At 35.2% G+C, this 22,155-nt stretch overlaps 1 protein-coding gene across 3 annotated transcripts in view; it reads left to right on the forward strand.

The window, feature by feature from the left end:
• Positions 1-22,155, forward strand: part of MAP3K20 (mitogen-activated protein kinase kinase kinase 20) — a 170,156-nt gene that overhangs the window by 94,822 nt on the left and 53,179 nt on the right. For all 3 annotated transcript variants that reach the window (XM_063080751.1, XM_063080742.1, XM_063080733.1), the window contains exons 6-9: positions 446-474; positions 595-732; positions 7,683-7,769; positions 13,142-13,216. In XM_063080751.1, the coding sequence (XP_062936821.1) occupies positions 446-474; positions 595-732; positions 7,683-7,769; positions 13,142-13,216 (329 nt within the window). The remainder of the gene's footprint in view (positions 1-445; positions 475-594; positions 733-7,682; positions 7,770-13,141; positions 13,217-22,155) is intronic.

Here is a 22,155-nt window from a genome sequence, read left to right on the forward strand (position 1 = left end):
TATTTGTTAAATGAATGACTATGAATAAATGAATGAATGAATATTGTCTCTGCCTTTAAGAAAATTAGTCTTCAATTGGGAGGAAAAACTATATATGCCATGAAGTAATAATGCTAATGACTTCCTCAATATCACTTGGCAGTCTGTTGAATGAATCCTGGTAAAAATTTGGTTCTCCTAACTACTACTAATTTGTGCCTTTTTTCTGGACAGTGCTGTGTTTGGATAAAACAGGTGTCTTAAAAGCCTTTTAAATCAGCATCTCATACAATTAGGTTTTTATTTTAATGTCAGCTCCCTTTTGCAAAATCTTCAATGCAGTAAATAATTTTATCTTGCATAATGCCATTTTGAAGATATACATAGAAGTTTGTGATTATTTTCAGTATAAGATAATTATCAGACAAATTTAGTGATTGTCATAATTTATCTTTTTTTCTTTTAGTTGTTATAGCTGCTGATGGAGTTTTGAAGGTAGGACTGTTTCTTTTAATTTAAAAAAAAATCCATTAATTTTTGATGTAGGTTCTTGTGACTGATAATTCTTTTATTAGTCAATAAATAGAAAGTTGATATTGGTTCCTCTTTTCTCAGATCTGTGATTTTGGTGCTTCTCGGTTCCATAACCATACAACACACATGTCCTTGGTTGGAACTTTCCCATGGATGGCTCCAGAAGTTATCCAAAGTCTCCCCGTCTCTGAAACTTGTGACACATATTCCTATGGTGTGGTGAGTTCATTTCTCATTTCTTATTTGCTAAAGGAAATTTAAAAAGCAAATAATCTAGAGAAAAGAGGTACAACAATATGACACGGCTTTATTTGAGACAATACTGTTTCTGGTGGAATGCCTTAAAACAGTGTCAACAGGGAGAACATTTTCCAATTGCCAGAATGTTTCCTTTGATCAGTTTTAATGCATCTGAGTTATTCTGTGTTGAGACAAAACCAGTGCCACCTCTAAGAAACTAATTAGATGGAACCTGATATAGCATTGGGCCTAATACATTCCTGCAGAGAGTGCTTTCTTGCTAGGTGGAAATATGACTGTAGAATATCTCTGTAATTCAGTGGAAATGTGGATCATTTAGAACAGGACTTCATTATAATGGATTGCTCAAATAGCATAAAACCACCAATAGATCACCAAGCAAGTTAATTAACATTTGAGTGTCACTTATTAAACTGATAAGTGAGTTTCTAAAAGTACAAAAGAAAATGTACTTAGCACTTAGCAGATGGCCTTGCCTGTGTCTGCTGCAAGTCTTAGAAGGCAGTAGTGACTATCTGAAAGGTGAATCTGAGGTATTACATAAGAATAACAACAGAGCAACATAGCAGAACAGAATAATGTGTGGATGGGGGTGGAATGCTCAAGGAATAGAGACCACAGAAATGAATCAGCTAGGGAGCAGAAGCCTCTGGGGGAGGAATTTGGAAATGGATTATTCTTTTTTTTTTTTTTTTTTTTTTGTCCTTTTCGTGACCGGCACTCAGCCAGTGAGTGCACCGGCCAGTCCTATATAGGATCCGAACCCGCGGCGGGAGCGTCGCAGCGCTCCCAGCGCCGCACTCTACCAAGTGCGCCACGGGCTTGGCCCAAGAAATGGATTATTCTTAAGGAATAAGTTATACCTGCATTATCAGAGAAAAAAGCAGAGGGTAGGGGCAGTTCTTTGCTGGAGGAAGGAATTCATTTGTTGCCTTTTTCTGAGTAAAGTTTTTTCTAAACTGCTATATATCCTTTAAAAAGTCCAAAATAGTATTTCGAACTTCCTGTTTTTGCATCTCATCTCCCAATTATTCTGCCTCTCTATTTATGCTATTACTTTTTAAAAGGACATTCTCATAGAAATGGGAAAAGAAGCAGACTAATTTGGGCACAAATCAGCTTGCCTCTCACCATGCCTCTTCTTGAACTTCTGTGTTTTCTTACAAAGATAGTAGATGATGGCACAAAGAGATCAATATTGCCAAACGTGTTCCTTTTTCTTTAATCAGTCTCTAGGTATTTACTGCTGGCTTATTAAGTTTTAGGCTCGTTTCAGTTGGCTATCTCTTTCTAAATCATAATTCATCCTCTTTACGCTAAATTAATAGAGATAAATTTTGTTAGCCACTGAAAAAAATTATTTCAAGAATGAAATGTATGTTTTTAGCTAACAGCTAGAATTACAAAGGTCAGAAGATTACAGTAACATCAGGCTAAACATCTGATTTCCCTTAATATTGTGTGTTTCTATTAATGGAGACTATAAGCTATTATGGTAATCAAATAATTTCCATTGAAGAAAGGAAAAACAAAACATAAGTTCCAGAGGATACTAGATTCTAAAACTGGTCTTCTGTGTCAAAACTTATCCCATTCTAACTGTCATACATTCATCTGGTGGGGATTCTGAATATGTGGAATTTATTGCAATTTAGACTTTTTGTGAGATTGCTTTTATGAAGTTATGTTCTTCATTTTTAAGGAAAAATTTATATATTGAGTCAGTCACTGTGCTGGACACCAGCTTAGGGTCATTTATATTTCACTTAATCTGCTCCTTAGGACCAGTATCTCATTTTATCCTGTAGAACAGGAGCCAGCAAACTTTTTCTGTAAAGGACCAGATAGTGCATATTTTTGGCTTTGAGGACCATTTACAGTCTCTGTTGCATAATCTTCCTCGTTTTTTACAACCTTTTAAGCATAAAAAAACAGTCTGTATTCTGTAGCAGGCTGTGGTTTGCGACTCCTCTGTGGAACGAGGGGCCTTAGAAGGGTAAGCAACCTAACTAAAGAACAGGGCTCGTTGAATCTGCGTTGCAGATGACAGTTTGTGGCCAGTCACAGCTCTCACCCCTTTCACGTGCATGTGTGTACAAGTATATGTAAACATACTTAGATGGTTATGGTTTTTAAATTGTTTTGCACATTTATATGAACTAGAAGATTTTGGAGATTCATTTTCGCACTCTACAAGTCCACATACAGAGCTTTTAACGTTTAAAATTCTCCCAAGTCTTGGAATTTCCCTATCTCAGAAATTTTTGACCTAAAGACACAACTATGAGTTACAGAGAAAGTGAACTTTTGGACTCAATATTATTTCATTTATGAAAACAAACTTAATGCTACTTTCTTTAAAAGGCTTATGATTGCTAGGGACTTTGGTGTGAAATGCAACCATCTGCTTTTACTTAGCTGAAGTGCAGTCTTAGTATCAGTAACTTAAGTATAAATTCCTTTTCACACATTAACCATAAAAGATGTTAAGAAGTAACTTCTGTTTGCAGAGCTTAGGATCTTTTCCAAATCCCTCTCACACATTTCACATTGACCCCTCTTTTTAAATAAAGCATGAGTCAACCTTTCTGGAGCTGCAAATATTTGGTTTATTTTATTAAAAACCTTTTCATTCAAGTGACTGTGCACCACTTTTCAGTAGAAGGGCCTGAACATGTCTCTTTGCAGATTAGGCTTTCTATCTACTTGTTTACTGATCCTACCTTGCTTGGTTTGGTTTTGTCTTACTTGGGGGAGATTTAACAAATGCTTAGCAAGTTATTCTATCAAGTAATTTAACTTACTGAAACAAACTGCAGCCAGCCACTGAGCATTTCCAGTGTTGATTTGTATTTACACACCAGATGTTGCTCTTTAGAACCTGTTTGCCCCAGTCACTATTTGGAATATCAATTCTGCATTCATGCTAGTGCCTTCCCTTACCTGATGGAAACAAAAATGCCTTTTTAGTGATTCTGTTTTAAAACAATTTCTGCTATTTGACTATTTTGAAGAAAGAGGATTGCTCAGAATGTTGGTTTGCCTCATGCGGATAGCAGTACCAGCAGAATTCCATTCAGAAAAATGTACAGATGCTAATTTAATTACAAATGGGAATTCAGGATTGTATTTAATTCTGTTCCCTTCCCATTCCATTTGTTCTAAATAAATATGATTCATGAAAGAAAAAGTACAAGGCATGCTTTCCAGAGCTTTTCTATTTGAACAATCACAAGTTTTTTAAAAATGAAGAAAGCATTATGTGTTCAAAGTAGGTATTACATAAAAGAGCAGGAGAGGACAGTTAAGGTTGGGACCATGTTAGTTTAGAAGTTTGTGTTCCATAAATTTTGAAAATGATTCCTATCTAGGAAAGTAATGTGGCTATTTAGAATTTTTGAAATCCTTTTAAAAACAGGTGAGTAGCTGGGACTCATTTGTCAATAGTTTCTGTTTGCATAAAACATCCCATAGTTCATTACAAATCTATTCTGTTCATTGAAATTCCCCCCTACACACAGTAGTCACACTTAGATGAATAAGGCCGTGAAAAAGACTTGTCCTATCTTGAAACTCATACAAAAGATGCAATATGTTTTGGTTTTTATTTTTCTTTCTTTTCAGACTTGCTGAAGAATTTAGCCCCTAATACTCTCAGAAGTACTAGCCCTCCCCAGCTTGATAAACCTGTATTGCTTCTTAACAAACGGCAAGACTAACTAGCCTTGTACTGCCTTTACAATAAATGTGCTGCAAATACCAGAAATGGACCTTATGATCCTTGCTTCTAAAGTGGTAAACTTTGCCAGGCAGGCAGTTGTTTCTCCATTTTGTTAGAAAGGAGGTTTTTCTACTCACTTATGGTTACTTCTCTTTAAGGACCAAACCTGAAGGAGTGTTTAGTGTGTTATCCACAAAAAAAGAAAAAGAAAGAAAGCAAAAATCATTGAAGGAATAAGCCTTCTGAGAACACAAGGCCTAGCCACTCTTTAAAAGCAAAGCTATCCTAATGACAATGCAGAAAGGATTGCCTTCTTAGAAGCTTCTCAGCCAAAACCAGCTTTGAAAACAGAGTAGCTTAAGAGACAGCATGGCTGTCATACTTCTCTGTGAGCCCTGTTCCAGAACAAGCCAGGCTCAGGTAATAGCTTTCTATTGTTTGTAAAAGAAAAGGCAGGAAAAGTACACAGCCTTGTCCAAGTTTCTATTCTGTAAACTGAAAATAGAAATTTTCCTCGTGAGCACAGTTTAAATGTGAGGACATCTCAATACAAAATGAGTTGGAAAATATTTTTAAGGTGAAAGATTACAATAACATTTGGGTTGCATCCTCATAACTGGTATTTTAAGGCATAGTTTAATGTATTTTTAGACCTCCAAGTGACTTTCTCAACAAAGTTACTTTTTTGTGCCAAATGTCTTTTTGTTTAGGTGTAGAAGAGGCTGTTGTCCTATCTCATACCACCTACTTTTTGATACATTCCCGAATCTGGATAAATAAAAAAAGGAAATCACGAGATGTGCTGATGATCCAGGGATTAACCTGAAGACCTCATTTGGGCTTCAGAACATAGTGGTTATGTCACCATCCCCGACAGTTTTACATCCATCAAGTGACTCCTTCAGCTAGAGTTGCTCTTCAGAGACACAGAGGGAGTGAAACTGTCCTACTTTTTCAGGATTAGAAATCTTAGGACAATATAACTCCGATCTTATTAGATTCTGGACATTTTCCAACAGAGTATTTTGGAATAAAGAATGACGTACATATTTTTCTGGTGTTATTTCCCCAAACTCTTGGTTTCACATCTCAGCTCACAAAACCCAGTCAGCCTGCGTGTGCGCGTGCCTGCGTGTGCGCGTGCCTGCGTGTGCGCGTGCCTGCGTGTGCGCGTGCCTGCGTGTGCGCGTGCCTGCGTGTGCGCGTGCCTGCGTGTGCGCGTGCCTGCGTGTGCGCGTGCCTGCGTGCGCTGTATCGTACCTGCAGGCCAAACCAAGGCGGGAGGAGGGGCGAGGCTGCCCATCTGAGCGTTTTGGGTTTTGCGGCATTTAGTTTATTTGAGGGTGAGTCCCTATGTCCGTTCTCCTTAGGAATGCCAGAACCATTCATTTACTTGCTTTTATCGTACCCCCTCCCCAACCCCAACCCCAGCCCCAGCGGAGTGGTAGTTGCAACAAATGGAGGGGCTTCATTTTCTCCTCAGCCCTCGCTGCGCCCGTCGTCCCCGTAGGGCAGGCGGTGTGTCAGGCCTGGTTGCTTACCTCTTCTGGCTTTCACCCTTCTACTTACAGTGTTCGCTAGAATTGTCCCCTTCTGGAGTGCCCCTTATCTTTTCCTAATCGCTTGTGTGACTCAAGTAGAATTATTCAGTAGCTCTTCTAAAGAAGGACCTTAAACACTTGATTAAAAACCCAAAGAGGCTTCAGTGGATTTTTTTTTCTCCTGCTTGAGCAGCATCTGTCAATTTCCCTGATTTTCCTGCTAATTATCTTTGTATTAGCCAGAATTTATTTAACATGTTATGGCTCGAATAAGACAGCACTGGCTGAGGACATAGTGGCTACAGAGTTAAAGGTTCATAGGATTTGCTTGAATAAAGGATATGACGTCCATTCTACATTCTTATTTAAAAATGGATTTTTGTCGCTAGAACATGGGAAATCTAAATCTAAACTGCCGAGTTCTCTCGCTTCTGCCACGGGTCCATACCTAAAATATGGCCTGTGGCATTCTTTCGAGTACTGCATCTTTCCCTTCCCTAGAATTACACAGTGTTAAGAGCTTGACTTTGGGCATGAGACAGCAAGTTCATGTTCTGGCTCTGTCACTTGATAACTGAGTATATTTGGGCAAGTTTATTTAACTTGCTTCAGCCCTCATTTCCTCACCTATTGAATGAGAATATTGATTGTATAGGCTTGGTATTAATCATGATTAATATGTAAAGAGTACCTGGGACATAATAAACACTCAATAAATGGTAGTGGTTGTTATGATTATTATTGATAAAATTAGAATTGTTTTGGCACGTTACAAAATGTTGGCAGACTCAAATTTTTGATGTCCATTTGTGTAAATAGAGAAAGTAACAGAGTGTACAAATCTCCATTACTCGGTACAGTATTTAAAGAGAAACTAAAATTGGCAGCATTCCTAGGATCAATTTGCTTTCCTTGGGCATTCCAGTTCAGATTTATTAACCATGCCATACTGATCTCAAGAACTGCACAGAGATGAACACATATTTAAGCTCAAATACACTGATCAGCTTATATGTCTGTAAAGTGTTTATTACATTTTAGAATATGGCATAATAAATCATATTATAGGTGGATGAAAATAGATCCCTTACACTGACTCATTTTGAGAAAGATTTCTCCAAAACACAAAATCTAAATGTTATAATTTTGCAGTGTCTACCGTTGTGGGGTAGGTGGGTTAGCCAGTGATATGTATTTGGGTTCAATTTTTTCTTGATGAGACCTTTATTAAACCTTTAAAAATATTGTTGAATTCCCAGTTATCTTACAGAGAAATGTATCAGAGATTGAAGGTGAAAAGAGTATTAACTAACAAAATACAAAATCTAATTTATGGGAATATATGGAAATTCTAATAATTTATAGACCAAGTTAAATCACTGAGGTGCATTAGTTTCATAAAATTTCAAGTCTAGCTCTACATGTCCTAATTTCTAACCCAGAGTTTTTCTTTATTAAAAAAAAAAAAAAAGTATATAATACATGGAAGAAGTCCTGTGCGTGAATATATATGTTTTGCCCAAGTTTCTACAGATGGGTTTAGTTGTGTCTGGTAATTGGATACAATCAAGTGTTAGATAAAGTTTCAGTAACATACCAAAAATATAAAGTACAAGAATAAAAATTCCATATTCTTTTTGTTCTAGGTTCTCTGGGAGATGCTGACAAGGGAGGTCCCCTTTAAAGGTTTGGAAGGATTACAAGTAGCTTGGCTTGTAGTGGAAAAAAACGAGGTAAGACTACGTTTCTCCATTCAGGTACATAGATCAGAAAACAGTATTGGGGTTTTGCAAAAGACTTTTTCATCTTCTTCAAATTGAAAGTAAGTTCACGCTTATGGAAAGATTAGCAGTAGGAGCTAACACAAAGGGTCAAAGTGATGTTATTCCTCATGAATGGACCCTTTACATCTAATTGTTGCGGCTTCACGTCGTGATGCTGTAGATCAAAAATTGTACAAGTACTGTACTAGTTTCTCAGTCTCAATTGTAAAACCTAGGGGTTTGTTCTTAGTGATGAAAGAAGCCATTGCGTCCAAGGTAGGGGAACAGTTTAACTCCATCTCCTGCGTTTAGGACATCTTTTTTACTGGCCGGGAGTTGATATATCTGTAAGAGACCTTCAGCTACTTCAACTTACCTCTCCCAGCAGGAGTCACTATAGTACAAGAAACTGTCGCTTAGATGAGAATTTCAAAAATAAAAGAAGAAAAAATAGTTTCAAAAAAAGGGAAAAATTACAGTTTTGCCACCTACGTTGAACACTACATTGAAGATGAGCTCCTCACTGGAATTGGCGAGGCAGTGGCGTAACTGTTCGCTTCTTCATGCAGAGCCTTTCCATTTCAAAAGAACTTCAGTGGCGTAAACACCGTTTGTGCTGTGTCCCCAGCTTCGCTTTTCTTCTTCCCACAAATTGAGGCTTTCCGTTAGTTGGACCTATGAGCCTACATCAGAGGACATGGTACATTCATATCAAAGAGAGCAACTACATTTTGAAAGGTTTAAAATTGTGACTGAAACGCACAGCCATGGAAATTCTCAGCATAAGGATGAAGCATCCAATATCAGGGTATTATGAGAACTTAGATTGCGTAGTGGAAGCATGCAGTTGTCTTTGCAGTGCTAAACAACTTTATTTTATACAACTTCTTTTCATTACCAGATCTTATCTGTGCCCTCCATAAGAGTAAGAGTGCAACCTTAGGATAAAATAATTTGCAAAAAGGTGAATATGTAAAGATACTCCCTTTTTAATTCTTTAAAAGAATTGGATTAATCTGCTTTCCGTGTGAGTGCGAGAACAAACTAGATTAATCAAAAAGCTGCTGTTGACTAGGAGAAACCAAGTTTCCATCTTTTAGATCACATAATTCAGAGCCACTTTACTAATTTGTCCGCCTGATTCATTGGGAATGGATGCAGTGTTGATGATAGCTGAACTGGATGGGAAAGAGCTGCCAATGTAAGAAGTAAAAGGGAGTTATATGCGAAAATGTGCCTTACTTATTGTTGCACAGGAGCTGTTCTGTTTTAATTAAATGTATTAGTAATTCCTGGTGTGCTATTAATAAGAGCTCACACACAGGAAAACTGATATTTTCGTGATATGAGGACCCACTGTTTCTTTTGCCAGTGAGATGATTAGATGTTTGGTTCTGAGTTTACAAATGAGAGTGAAGAAAATTATTGACCTTCTGTTGACTCTGGAGCAGAACATTCAGCGTAATCTTTTTTTCCCTCTATCGCATTCCAAGATAAACTAGGAGAAAGTTCGTTTTTGTTAAATCCTAACTGGATCTTCGAAATATGTATAAGACAGAATAGTTAGTATTTTAAAATAATATTTCATTTAAAAGATAGCAGAATAGATGTAAATCTAAAGCATTTTTAAGACATTGGCATATCGGTCAAGGATTCTTAAAGCTGATGAGAAAAATGAATTTAGAAGCTGCTTGGATAATTGAGTTGAGGGTTGAGGATCACCCATGAATAACCTTCAGAACCTCTTCAACATTGTGCATGAAGAAGCGGTCTCCATCTTTCTCCCCAGAGATCCCATGAAGTAGAGTTTACTATTTTATTGATGATGTGTTCTGATGATTAGTTAATAACTGATGAAAGCTACTCAAATGTTCCCGTACTGTATTTATTAAATATAATAGTTTAAAGAAACCCACATGATAAAATAAGCTTTCTAATGAACTTTAGTAAAATTAGGCATTACAGGATATTAATCTGCTCTTCCTATTCTGCACAATATTTACTTGTCAAGAATATGGAAATTAAGTTCAAATGTAATTTTCATTGTCATCATTCAAGGTGTCTTCATTTCACCTCATAAATGGAGGCACTTGTTTCCAAAACAAATTCTGTTGACATAGCATTGAAATAATTCCCAAGGATTTATTTCATTTCATTTCATAACAAAATTGAGACTTTGACTTAAAGAAATATAATTTATGCATCCCTTCAACTTATTTAAATAATTATTTTAGTTTATCTGTTTTTACTGTTGAATACCTTGGGTTATTGGGTTGAAAAGAGAAAGCCATATTTTTGTCAGGCCTCATTTTAATAAAGAATCATGTGTTTAAACTTTCAGGGAAACGTTTTAAATGTGATCAGTTTGCCCTGTAATGTCTATATTCAAGAACTAGGATTGCCTTTTCTTTTTAACTTTTTACTTTGAAATAATGATAGACTCACAGGAATTTGCAAAAATATTACAAAGAATCCTGTGTACCCTTCACCCAGCTTTCCCAACTTGTGGCATCTTTCATAATTGTAGTGTAGTATCAAAACCAGGGAATTGAGATTGGTACATTACTCTTAACTAGACAATAAACCTTACTCAGTTTCACCATTTAGGATTGTTTTTTGCATCTATAGGAAAATCAGTACTTTCTGAAAATTATGTCTAAAGATCTTTGCTTCTAATCCCTTAATAATTAAATAAGGCCTTTAAACATTCATTTTTTCTAATATTAAATCCTATTAAAACTAGATTCAAATCAACTACATTGTATTAACAAAATAAAATAAAACTAAAACAAAAAAAAACTAGATTCATAAAATACTGCTAAACCTTAGTAAACAGTGAACCTTTATAGAAGGTATAAAGTGAAGAGGGCATTACTAATACATTTTTGAAATGTAACAGATATGTATATTTGCGTTTGTCATTTCCGTGAAACTCAATCAGTGACCATTCAGAATGTTCTGACAGCATAATTTCTATTTTTTATAAATACCTAGATTCTTATGTAAAATGAGTTTTGTTCTAAGTAGAAAAACAATTTGATCAACATAAAAATCTTCATAAAACTTAATCTATTGCTTCTGACTACACTTTAGAAAAAGATAAAAACGACTTAAAAATAATTTTTATATCTTATATAGAAAATGGTGCAGAAAAGATATGATGTTTTTAAAAATGTCATGCCTAATTTAGTTATTGGGAAATACTTTAATTTTAAATTTGAAACTTTTATTTTAAAATATTTTTTAAAGTAGTGTTGCAAACCTGGTGCTAAGATATGGTTATTTCAGAATGTTTTCATGTATTAGGAATGCACACAGTTATGTAATCAGGACTTAAGTACTTTGGTTTCTATTTTAAAGTACTTTTTGATGCACCAAAATAATCCTTTAAATAAAATGTCTGAGTCTATATTTAACTGATATTTGACCATGTCAGATTATTTAAAATAATTGTGTCTCCTTGTGTAGTGTCTTAGATGTGGTATCCGAACAGTTGTTCAATAAGAAAATATGACAGAAATGATCAAAATCCATATTCAGCCAATTTATATCTCAGTTCTTGGAACAATGTTGAGACAAAGTTGTATTTACAGACGGGTACGTTCAGTTGCATAATTGCAATTATAGTCTGTTTTTATTTGTTGCCACTGCCCAGCCATCTTATATTTTTTAAAAAAAGGAAACACCTGATTTTTCACATTACAGCAAAATAATAGTACAGTTTAATACATCTTGTTCTATTTCATACAATCACAGTACTAGAAGTTAAAAAGTGCTTATCATAGCTTATAATTTGTAGCAGGTTGTTCTGTTTTCTAACTTTATTTTGTTTTGATTTTAAGTTTATCTGTAATTCTAAATTTAGATTGTCAGTTTTCTTGCCAAGGCAACTCTTTTTCTAGTTTTACATGTAGACTCCCCAAATCCAAATAAGTTCAGTTTTAAATTTTTTATTTGCAAAACTTCTTTGGCTAACAATACTGTGGAATAAATCTTAGTACAGTGGTTCTCAACTCCATCACATCTAGTGCTCTTTTTGTAACAACTGTGATAACGCCCTCTCACTCCCCTGAAATGAAATTCAGAGGTAATGCAACTTACCTGTACACATCATATTTTAAGTCATAATGCTCTAACTGTAATGTAAAGGAGAAATAAATGAAATATCTATTGCAGTGCACAAATGCTCAGGCATAATCATACTAGAGGAGATAATGGAGCAGTTTTAGATGCTTGCATTTATGCATAAATAAAATTCAACAGCTACAAATGCAGCCTGAGAGAGTTGGATTTTGTTAATGACTCCAGTACCAGGAGCTGCACTGTTGTCAGTGACAATTTCCAGAAATCTTGGTAAAGTTATGAAATGCAAAAATAAATCTGCCCTTGATTTATTTATTTGGTAGTGCGTTTTAGGAAAGTTCAGCATATTTTTAAAGGGTTCAGAAAATACTTTGTGTTTATTTGTAAACCTGAGTTAGATTCTAGGCCCAGAAAATTATAAACTTCCTTGTTTGCTTGTTTTACTTACATGAATGTACATGGGGTATTTGAAATTTGGTGGGATGCGAGAGAATTCTTGATCATGTAGGACTTTATGGTATGTTGAAGGATGCCTAGCATTCCTGACCTGCTCTCCTTAAATGCCAGTTGCAACCCTCTAGTCTTTAAAACAAACAAAAATGCCCCTGCAGTATAGGGGCATTACATGTTCTGTGAGAACCCTTACTGTAGAATGTTAGAATAGAACTGATCCTCACATTATAATTTGTGTTGTATCAGGTTCTTACAGTATATGGGTTTGACTAAAACAAAGCCATAATGAGTCATACATTCAGAGTATCTTATTTACCAATGAGAAAATACACAGTTCTCCATAAACTTATCTATGTGATCTTCATATATCTTTAGAGTTGTACTGTTACTGCCAAAGCTAAACTGGTTTCCTAGTTACCTGGCCTGTTTACATATATGATAAGTTGCCTATAAAAGTATAGTGATAAATTTGTGGTTTTAGATTCAGTATTTAAGTTCCAACTTGTTCCTCTCCTGCTGTATTTTTAGATTTGATTGTATGTTTTGTGCATTTGTTGTACTGAACCTGACTTCTCCATCCACTGCGATTCCTCTGTAGAGGAAAAGTACAAGTCTTTAGAGATTAGATATTGCCAATCTAAACATAAATTCTCACCTGTCATATATTAATCAGTGGAAGCTTTAAATTTCATGCCTTGTTTATGCTCTTAAATTAACTTGTTTATGGCTGTCCAAATATTATTTGCTTGCCTCAATGAATAAATCCTTGTGTTTCATTTTGTTTTGTTTCCCTCTTTTTATTGTAGAGATTAACCATTCCAAGCAGTTGCCCCAGAAGTTTTGCTGAACTGTTACATCAGTGTTGGGAAGCTGATGCCAAGGTATATTTTTTCGTTGTTCAGAATTCTGAAATTTCACTTGTTTGGCTTTGAGTTTTTAAAACTTTGGGTAATAAAATCCATTACAAAGCAAAGCTGGATTGCTATTCCTGTGAATCCCAGATTGGCTGTTAAGGCTTTCTGCTGACATCTTGATCTCCAGCGACTTATTACTGACTCTTCCTTACAATACTCTTTGGCATTCTGGACTCAGTAAAAATAATGTTGTTTTGTTTTTAATCTTTAATAATAACTACTGCACCTTTATGTTATAAAAATGACTAACATAGTACTTATTATATGCCAGGCACTGTCCCAAGCACTGTATGTGTATTCACTCAATTATTCCTCAGATATCTCTATGAGGTAGGTACTATTATTTTCCTCATTTTACAAATGAAGAACCAAGGCACACAGAGGTTATGCAATGAGCTTAAGGCCACATAGCTAGTAAGTAGTAGGGCTGGACATGAACCCAAGCAGTCTGGCACTAGTTCCTGCTCTTAACCACTACATTACGAGTATATTGCCTTTTTAACCAAAGAGCAGGCAAAAGTAGCACTTCTAGAGAATCTTTTTTTTTTCAATTTTATTTATATTTATTGTAGTCTGTTGTTTCAGTACATCCATATACTACACAATGAATCACTTAGGGAAGACAGCATAGTTTTGTATCTGTTAGTCCACCACTTCTTACCCCCCATCCCCTTCCCTTCCCAGCCTCTGGTAATCATTATTCTACTCTCCACTTCTATGAGAACCTTTTTTTTTTAGATTCCACGTATGAGTGAGACCACACAGTATTTGTCTTTCTGTGTCTGACTTACTTCACTTAACATGATTGTTTCCAGTTCCATCCATGTTGCTGCAAATGATAGGATATCATTTCTTTTTATAGCTAAATAGTATTCCATTGTGTATATATACCATAGTTTTCTAATCTATTCATTCATTGATTGGCATTTAGGTTGATTCCATCTCTTGGCTATTGTGAAAAGCATTGTGATGAACATGGGAATGCAGGTGTCTTTTTGATATATTGATTTCATTTTCCTTTGGGCACATACCCAGCAGTGGGATATCCGGGTCATAAGGTGGAGCTTTTTTCTCTGAGGAACCTCCAAATTGTTTTCCACAATGGCTGTACCAATTTACTTTCCCACCAACAGTGCAGGAGGGTTCCCTCTTCTCTGCATCCTAGAAAATCTTGATACATATTCCCTGTCCAGTTTGTGGTGTTTTTGAGCTATTACAATAGAGTTGGAGAAATTCCAAAACTTAGGCTTTCATGTGGTTATCACATTTAAGCATGAATGGCCCATTTCCTTTCCCTGAAAAGATAATTTTAAAAGACTCTAGCATGCATACAGAAATATTTATGGATAAAATGATAGGGTAGTCTTGGATTTGCTTCAAAAAAAGTAGAGGGAGGACCGGCCCCGTGGCTCACTCGGGAGAGTGCGGCGCTGGGAGTGCAGCTGCGCTCCTGCCGCGGGTTCAGATCCTATATAGGGATGGCCAGTGCGCTCACTGGCTGAGCGCGGTGTGGGCGACACCAAGCCAAGGGTTGCATTCCCCTTACCGGTCACAAAAAAGAAAAAAAAAGAAAGTAAAGGGAAATGGATGATGGTGTAGATAAGCAAGACTGGCCATGATAATTTTTGAAACTAAGTGATAGGCATATGGAGGTTTATTATATTGTCCTTTCTACTTTTGTATATGTTTGGAACTTTCTATATCAAAAAGTTAAATAGAAAAAGGTTTTCACAGATTAAACATTTCAATAAGTGAGCAATTATACTCAAGAAAGTAGCAAAACTTTTATTGTTCAAATTTGCCCAGTTTTTCATGGAAATCAAGGTATTACAACTGACATTTTTAATAGAGACCTAAAAGGAAAGACTAGAAAATGAAATTTCTTCCCTAATTTATACCCAGTTCCAATCTGACCCCCCAAAACAATAAATGATGATATGTTTCTTTAATGGGAATAACTCAGAAACAATTGGTGAGTCAGGGGACAATGTTAGTATAACACAGAATTCATGTTGATTAATATGTAATGTTTCCCAGCACATTGTTTGCACTGAGCACAAAGTATAATAATGTAGCCAGCAAGGCAATAAGGGACACAGTGCTGTGAAGCCACTTCACCCCATATGCTCCTGCTTGGCTTGACTTGGCAGAGTTTGTTGCTGCTTCTCCCCAGCTGTGTGCATTTTGCCTTTGCCCTGATAACAAGCAGCCTCAATTTTTGCTTTCACTCCTATACTTCAAACTTCCTTCACCCTTTTTTAGAGTCCTGTATTTATTTAGTATTATTTTTTATTAAAGGGTTTAATGTGTTTTTTAAAATCTTAATGTGTGTTAGTATTTTTACTTAAGAATGTTTTTATTTTTATTAGTGCTCTATGACAAAGTTGCATGTGTTTGGAATGGTCTGCCCTATGCTGTTTAGGCGTTATCATTTTTAGTATGTGATTTTGCAGAATTGGGGAATTTTAAGCGTTAAGAAAAAATATCTGCTCTTTGCAACTAATTCGGAAGAAACTACAAACAAGTATTCTCAAGCTTGCTTCAAAAATTTATTTTATACTTAAAATGGCATCGTACTACCTTTCCCCTACTCTTTCTTCCAGCTATATGCCCATTGTGACATATACAATAATTTTGGTAGTGTTTTTCTCTCTGATACTTAAATAGAAATTTTCCTTGAAATTATTTGCATTGAATTAGATTAATGCAACTAAATCTCTATAATTATAATTATGTTTCAGTATGCAAAGCAGGTTTTGAATTTCTTAATCAGAAACTTGGTACTACATTAATTAAAAGTCTAAAAATATACATTATGGTGCATTTATTAAGTGATAGAGTAACACACAACACTTCATACCACAAGGACATTAGGCCCAGTGTTGAAATCATGAAGTTGGCATGTCTTTAACATATAGTGAGCTGACCCTTCTTTAAAACCAAAGGAATCTTGTGTTCCAGCCATGTGAAGTATGAAGAAAGTTTAAGATTGATTTTGTATTTTAACATTTACTTGTACATTTTTCTGGGGTACAGTGTGTTGTTTCAATACACACATACACTGTGCAGTGATTCACTTAGGGTAGATAGCAGTTTGTACCAGTTAGTCCACCACTCCCCCCCGACCCCCTTCCTTTCTGGCCTTCAGTAACCATTATTCTATTCACTCTATTCTCTGTTTTTTGAGATCCACTTTCTTTTTTGAAAGAGTCCACATATGAATGAGAACACGCAATATTTGTCTTTCTGTGCCTGGCTTACTTCACTTAATATGATGGTTTCCAGTTCCATCTATGTTGCTGCAAATGGTAGGATTTCATTTTTTGGTATAGCTGAAGAGCATTCCATTGTGTTTATATATCACAGTTTTTTAATCCATTCATCTGCTGATGGGCATTTAGGTTGATTGCATTTCTTGGCTATTGTGAATAGTGTTGCAGTAAACATAGGAGTCCAGGTGTCTTTTGGACATATTGATTTCATTTCCTTTGGCTATATACACAGTAGTGGGATAGCTGGGTCTTAAGGTAGGTCTATTTTTAGTTCTCTGAGAAACCTCTGTACTGTTTTCCACAGTGGCTGTACCAATTTACATTCGCACCAACAATGTAGGAGAGTTCCCTTTTCTCTGCATCCTCACTAGCATTTGTTATTTTGTCTTGTGGATAATAGGCATTCTAACTGGAGTGAGATTATATCATATTGTGGTTTTAATTTGCATTTTCTCTGATGAGTAGTGTGTTGAGCATTTTTTCATGTGCCTGTTGGCCATTTGTATGTCTTCTTTTGAGAAATGTCTGTTCAGGTCCTTTGCCCATTTTTAAATTGGGTTATTTGGTTTTTTGCTGTTGAATTGTTTGAGTTCTTTATATATTCTGGATAGTAACCCCTTGTCTGATGTGTGGTTGGCAAATACTTTCTCCCTTTCTATAGGTTGTCTCTTCATTTTGTTGGTAGTGTCCCTTGGAGTATAGAAGTGTTTCATTTGATGTAGTGCCATTTTTCTATTTTTGCTTTAGTTGCCTGTGCCTTTGTAGTCTCACTCAAAAAAGCACTGCACACTCCCATTTTATGTAGTGTTTCCTCTATGTTTTCTTCTAGTAGTTTCATAGTTTTGGGTCTTAAATTTAAGGTCTTTAATCCATCTTGAGTTGATTTTTGTATATGTGAGTGATAGGGATCTAGGTTCAATCTTCTGCATGTGGATATCCAGTTTTCCCAGCACCATTTGTTAAAGAGGCTATCTTTTTCCCAGTGTATATTTTTGGAACCTTTGTCAAAAATCAGTTGACTGGGGCCAGCCCGTGGCTCACTTGGGAGAGTGTGGTGCTGATAACACCAAGGCCACAGTTCAGATCTCTATATAGGGATGGCCAGTTAGCTCACTTGGGAAAGCATGGTGCTGACAACACCGAGTCAAGGGTTAAGATCCCCTTACCAGTCATCTTTAAAAAAAAAAAGAAAAGAAAATCAGTTGACTGTAAGTGCATGGGTTTATTTCAGGGCTCTCTATTCTGTTCATTGATCTATTTGTTTGTTTTTATGTCAGTACCATGCTGTTTTGGTTACTATAGCTTTATAGTATATTTTTAAGTCATTTAGTGAGACGTGCCCAACTTTGTTCTTTTTGTTCAAGATTGTTTTAGCTATACAGGTTCTTTTGTGGGTCCACACAAATTTTAAGATTTATTTTTCTATTTCTCTGAAGACTGTCATTGGTATTGTGATAGGAACTGCACTGAATGTGTAGATTTCTTTGGGTAATATGGACATTTTGATGATGTGAATCCTTGAACCCATAAATATGGGATATCTTTCCATTTATTTGTGTCCTCTTCAGTTTCTTTCACCAGTGTTTTGTAGTTTTCATTGTAGAGATCTTTCACCTCCTTGGTTAAATTATTCCTAATTTTCGTTTTCTGAAATTTTATTTTTGAAATGAAAATGAAAGTTTGAAAATGAAATTTAAATTTCAATGGAATTACTTCCAGTGGAATTACTTCCTTGTTTTTTCTTCAGCGTTTCATTGTTGGTGTGTGGAAAAGCTGTTGATTTTTGTGTGTTGATTTTGTATCCTATCATTTTATTGAATTCTTTTGTTAGTTCTAGTAATTTTTTTGGTGGAGTCTTTAGGGTTTCCTATTTATGTAATCATGTCCTCTACAAATATGGATAGTTTGACTTTCTCTTTTCCAATTTGGATGCCCTTTATTGCTTTTTCTTACCTTATTGTGCCGGCTAGAACTTCCAGTACTATGTTGAATAAGAGTGGGGAAAGTGGGCATCCTTGTCTTGTTCCAGATCTTAGAGGAAAGCCTCTAATTTTTGTCTATTCAGTATGGTATTAGCTGTGGATTTGTCATATATGGCCTTTATTGTGTTGAGGTACATTCTGTCTATACCTAATTTGTTGAGTGTTTTTATATGAAGAGGCATTGGATTTTATCAAATGCTTTGTCTGCATCTATTGAAATGATCACTTTTTCTCCATTCTGTTGAAATGATGTATATCACATTTATTGATTTATATATGTTGAACCATCCTTGCATCCCTAGTTAGAATCCCACTTGATTGTGGTGAATGGTCTTTTTAATGTGTTGTTGGATTAGGTTTGCTAGTATTTTGCTGAGGATTTTTGTATCTGTGTTCATTAGGGGTTTTGGTCAATAGTTTTCTTTTTTTGTTGCTTCTTTTTCTGGTTTTGGTCTGAAGGTAATGCTAGCCTCAAGGAATGAGTTTGGAAGTATTCCCTCCTCTTCAATTTTTAGAAGAGTTTGAGAAGAATTGGTGTTCTTTAAATGTTTGGTAGAATTTGGCAATAAAGCCATGTAGTTCTGGGGTTTTCTTTGTTGGGAGACTTTTTATTACTGCTTCAATCTCATTACTTGTTATTGGTCTGTTTAGGTTTTCTAGTTCTTTATGATTCAACTTTGGTAAGCTGTATGTGTCTAGGAATTTATCCATTTCTTCTAGGTTTTCCAGTTTGTTAGCATGTGGTTGTTTGTAGTAGTCTCTTATGATCCTTTGTATTTCTGTGGTATCAGTTATAATGTTTCCTTTTTCATTTCTAATTTTATTTATTTGAGTCTTCTCTTTTTTCTTCATTAGTCTGACTAAAGGTTTATCAATTTTATCTTTTTAAAAAACCAAATATTTGTTTCATTGGTCTTTTGTATTGTGTTTTAATTTCTAATTTGTTTATGCTCTGATCTTTGTTATTTCTCTGTTTCTACTGATTTTGTTCTTGTTTTTCTGGTTCCTTGAGGGGTAACATTAGGTTGTTTATTTGAAGTTTTCCTTCTTTTTCAATGTAGGCATTTATTGCTATGAACTTCCCTCTTAGAACTGCTTTCACTGTACCCATAGGTCTGGTATGTTGTGTTTTCATTTTCATTTGTCTCCAGGAATTTTTAAATTTCCTTTTTGAGTTCCTCTTTGACCCATTCATTATTTAGGAGCATGTTACAGTTTCCAGTGTCCCTTTCTAGTTTTGTTCTGTTGTGGTTGGAAAAGATAGTTGATATGATTTTAGTTTTTAAAAATTTTTTGAGACTTATTTTGTGACTTAATATATGGTACATTCTAGAGAATGTTCTTTGTGCTGCTGAGAAGAATGTGTATTTTGGACATGCTGGAGTAAATGTTCTTATGAATGTCCGTTAGATCCAATTGACCTAGAGTAAAGATCAATTCTGATGTTTCTTGGCTAATTTTCTGTCTAGATGATCTGTCCTTTGCTGAAAGTAAGGTATTAAAGTCCCCAACTATTATTGTGTTGAAATCTACCTTTCCCAGTAGGTATAATAATAATTCCTTTATATATCAAGGTGCCCTGGTGTTGGGTCCGTATATATTTAGAATTGTTATATCCTCTTGTTGAATTGATCCCTTTATCATTATACATAACATTCTTAATCTTTTTTTACTTTCCTTCTTTTGAAATCTGTTTTATCTGATGTAAGTACAGCTACTTCTGCTCTTTTTTGGTTTCTATTTCCATGAAATATCTCTTTCCATTTCTTCACTTTCAGTTGATGTGCGTCTTCATAGGTGAAGTGGTTTCTTGTAGGCAGCATATTATTGGTTGAGACTGATTTTTATTTCCTAAATTCATGACATTTTATGCTGATAAAACTACTACATGTCACCTGTATTTGATTTGATTTGTATATCTGGTCACAGTCCACTTTTTCAACTCTTTCATTGCTAATTTCCTCTAGATACATCTTACATACCTTCATTCCCTGAACATATTCTCTTCTTTCTTTTCTTTCTGAATTCTTCATCATCAAGCCTTCCCTAGTTATTCTGTTTATACCAGCCCATGATTCTTACTCCTCTTCCTACACCACAGTCTGGGCTACTGCCTTACCTTGTACTATTGTATTTTTTAAAATATCTTTTCCTAAGTGGATTGCAAGCTCCACAAAGAAATATAGCTAGTTTTTATGTGTTTCTCTATAGCACTCACATCAGTTTAGTAAGTAAATGCCAATTTGTTGCTGCCTGAAGTAGCCAGATCACAGTAAATTTCCTAAGAAACACTTCTAGTGCTTTTAGAAGTTCTTTTCGTTCTCTGGCTAGAAATAGGTAGCAATTAATCAGAAATTGGTGCCAGTCCTGTGTACAGATGTAGAGCAATAGTTGGTTAAAGTATTTTATTTCTTTTCTTTTTTGGTCCTTAGACTTTAGAGTATTAACAACTAGATTAAAAAATTCAGCCCACATGTAGAACTGGTGTTCTTTTGCAGTGAAGAGGGAGGGATGTATATAAGAGAAAGCTAGTATGAGGTAAATATCTGGTCATTCTATTGGCTTACACAAGGTTCTCAAAATATTTTATTGAAGAGAACAAGGAAGGAAGGAAAGGTGAGTATTAGTTTAAGACCTAAAATGACATTTCTTAGTAGGGGAAAAAATAATAGTAAAAGCTATGAGTTTGATAGGAAGTAATATCTTACCCTTTTGTGACAGAAGATGTTTAAGAACATAGCCCCTGATTCTGTAAAGTGCTTCCTGTGTGAGGCTGGGCAATTCATAGTTTTCTGACACAAGCTTTTCTTATATATTAAATGAAGATAACATATAGAGAAATAATATATGTAGATGCTTAATAAATGGTTCTAGTCGTGATTTTTTAAAAATAAGCAAACCTACACATACTTAAAGGGAACCTAAGCCCCTTAAGAGGAACTTACACAAGATCCTAGACCAAATGATGTATTCTGTAACCAAAATACTCATAAAATATTATTACCACAAAACTCTACATTGTTGAGAGTAGATTCTAGCTATAAAATTAAGATTTTTCTAGGATGCTTGTCATCCAATTATAAGAGTTTCACCTTATTTCAAGAATGATTAAATGTAGGGAAAATTATTATTCTTTAAAAATTCATTAGCTCCTCCTTGCAAAAGGAAAGTCTTTTATTTGTTATATAATTAGTTCCTGTACAAACAATTCAAACATTTTTTCTTTTAAAACCTGACACATGATGGGAACAATTAAGATGGGAACAAAATTAAAGAAGACAAACAGTATTTTTCAAGTTTCCTACATAAGGCATTTTCCTGTTTGCGTATGAGAAGACTTAACGTACATCAGTAACATTTAGCTACTTATGCCCTCGTCTTAAAACACATGTGTGCACATGCCCTTAAAAGAGAACAGCAATGGCAGAACTCAATAAATATCCAAGTTTTATATTTCTGAGAAATGAAAAAATTGCTTTTCTTAATAATGTGGGAAGCACTCAAGTCCTGAGAACAAGCTACCTCAACATTGTTCCTTCTTGTTTTTATGCTCCTAAATTCAAATGCATGTTTAATTGCTACAACTGTAATTTGTTCATAAGTGGTATAATTATGCTGTGCGATAAAAAGAGAATGTGCACCGTCCTCTTAT

The sequence above is a fragment of the Cynocephalus volans genome, chromosome 1, assembly GCF_027409185.1.
Source record: "Cynocephalus volans isolate mCynVol1 chromosome 1, mCynVol1.pri, whole genome shotgun sequence".
NCBI lineage: Eukaryota > Metazoa > Chordata > Mammalia > Dermoptera > Cynocephalidae > Cynocephalus > Cynocephalus volans.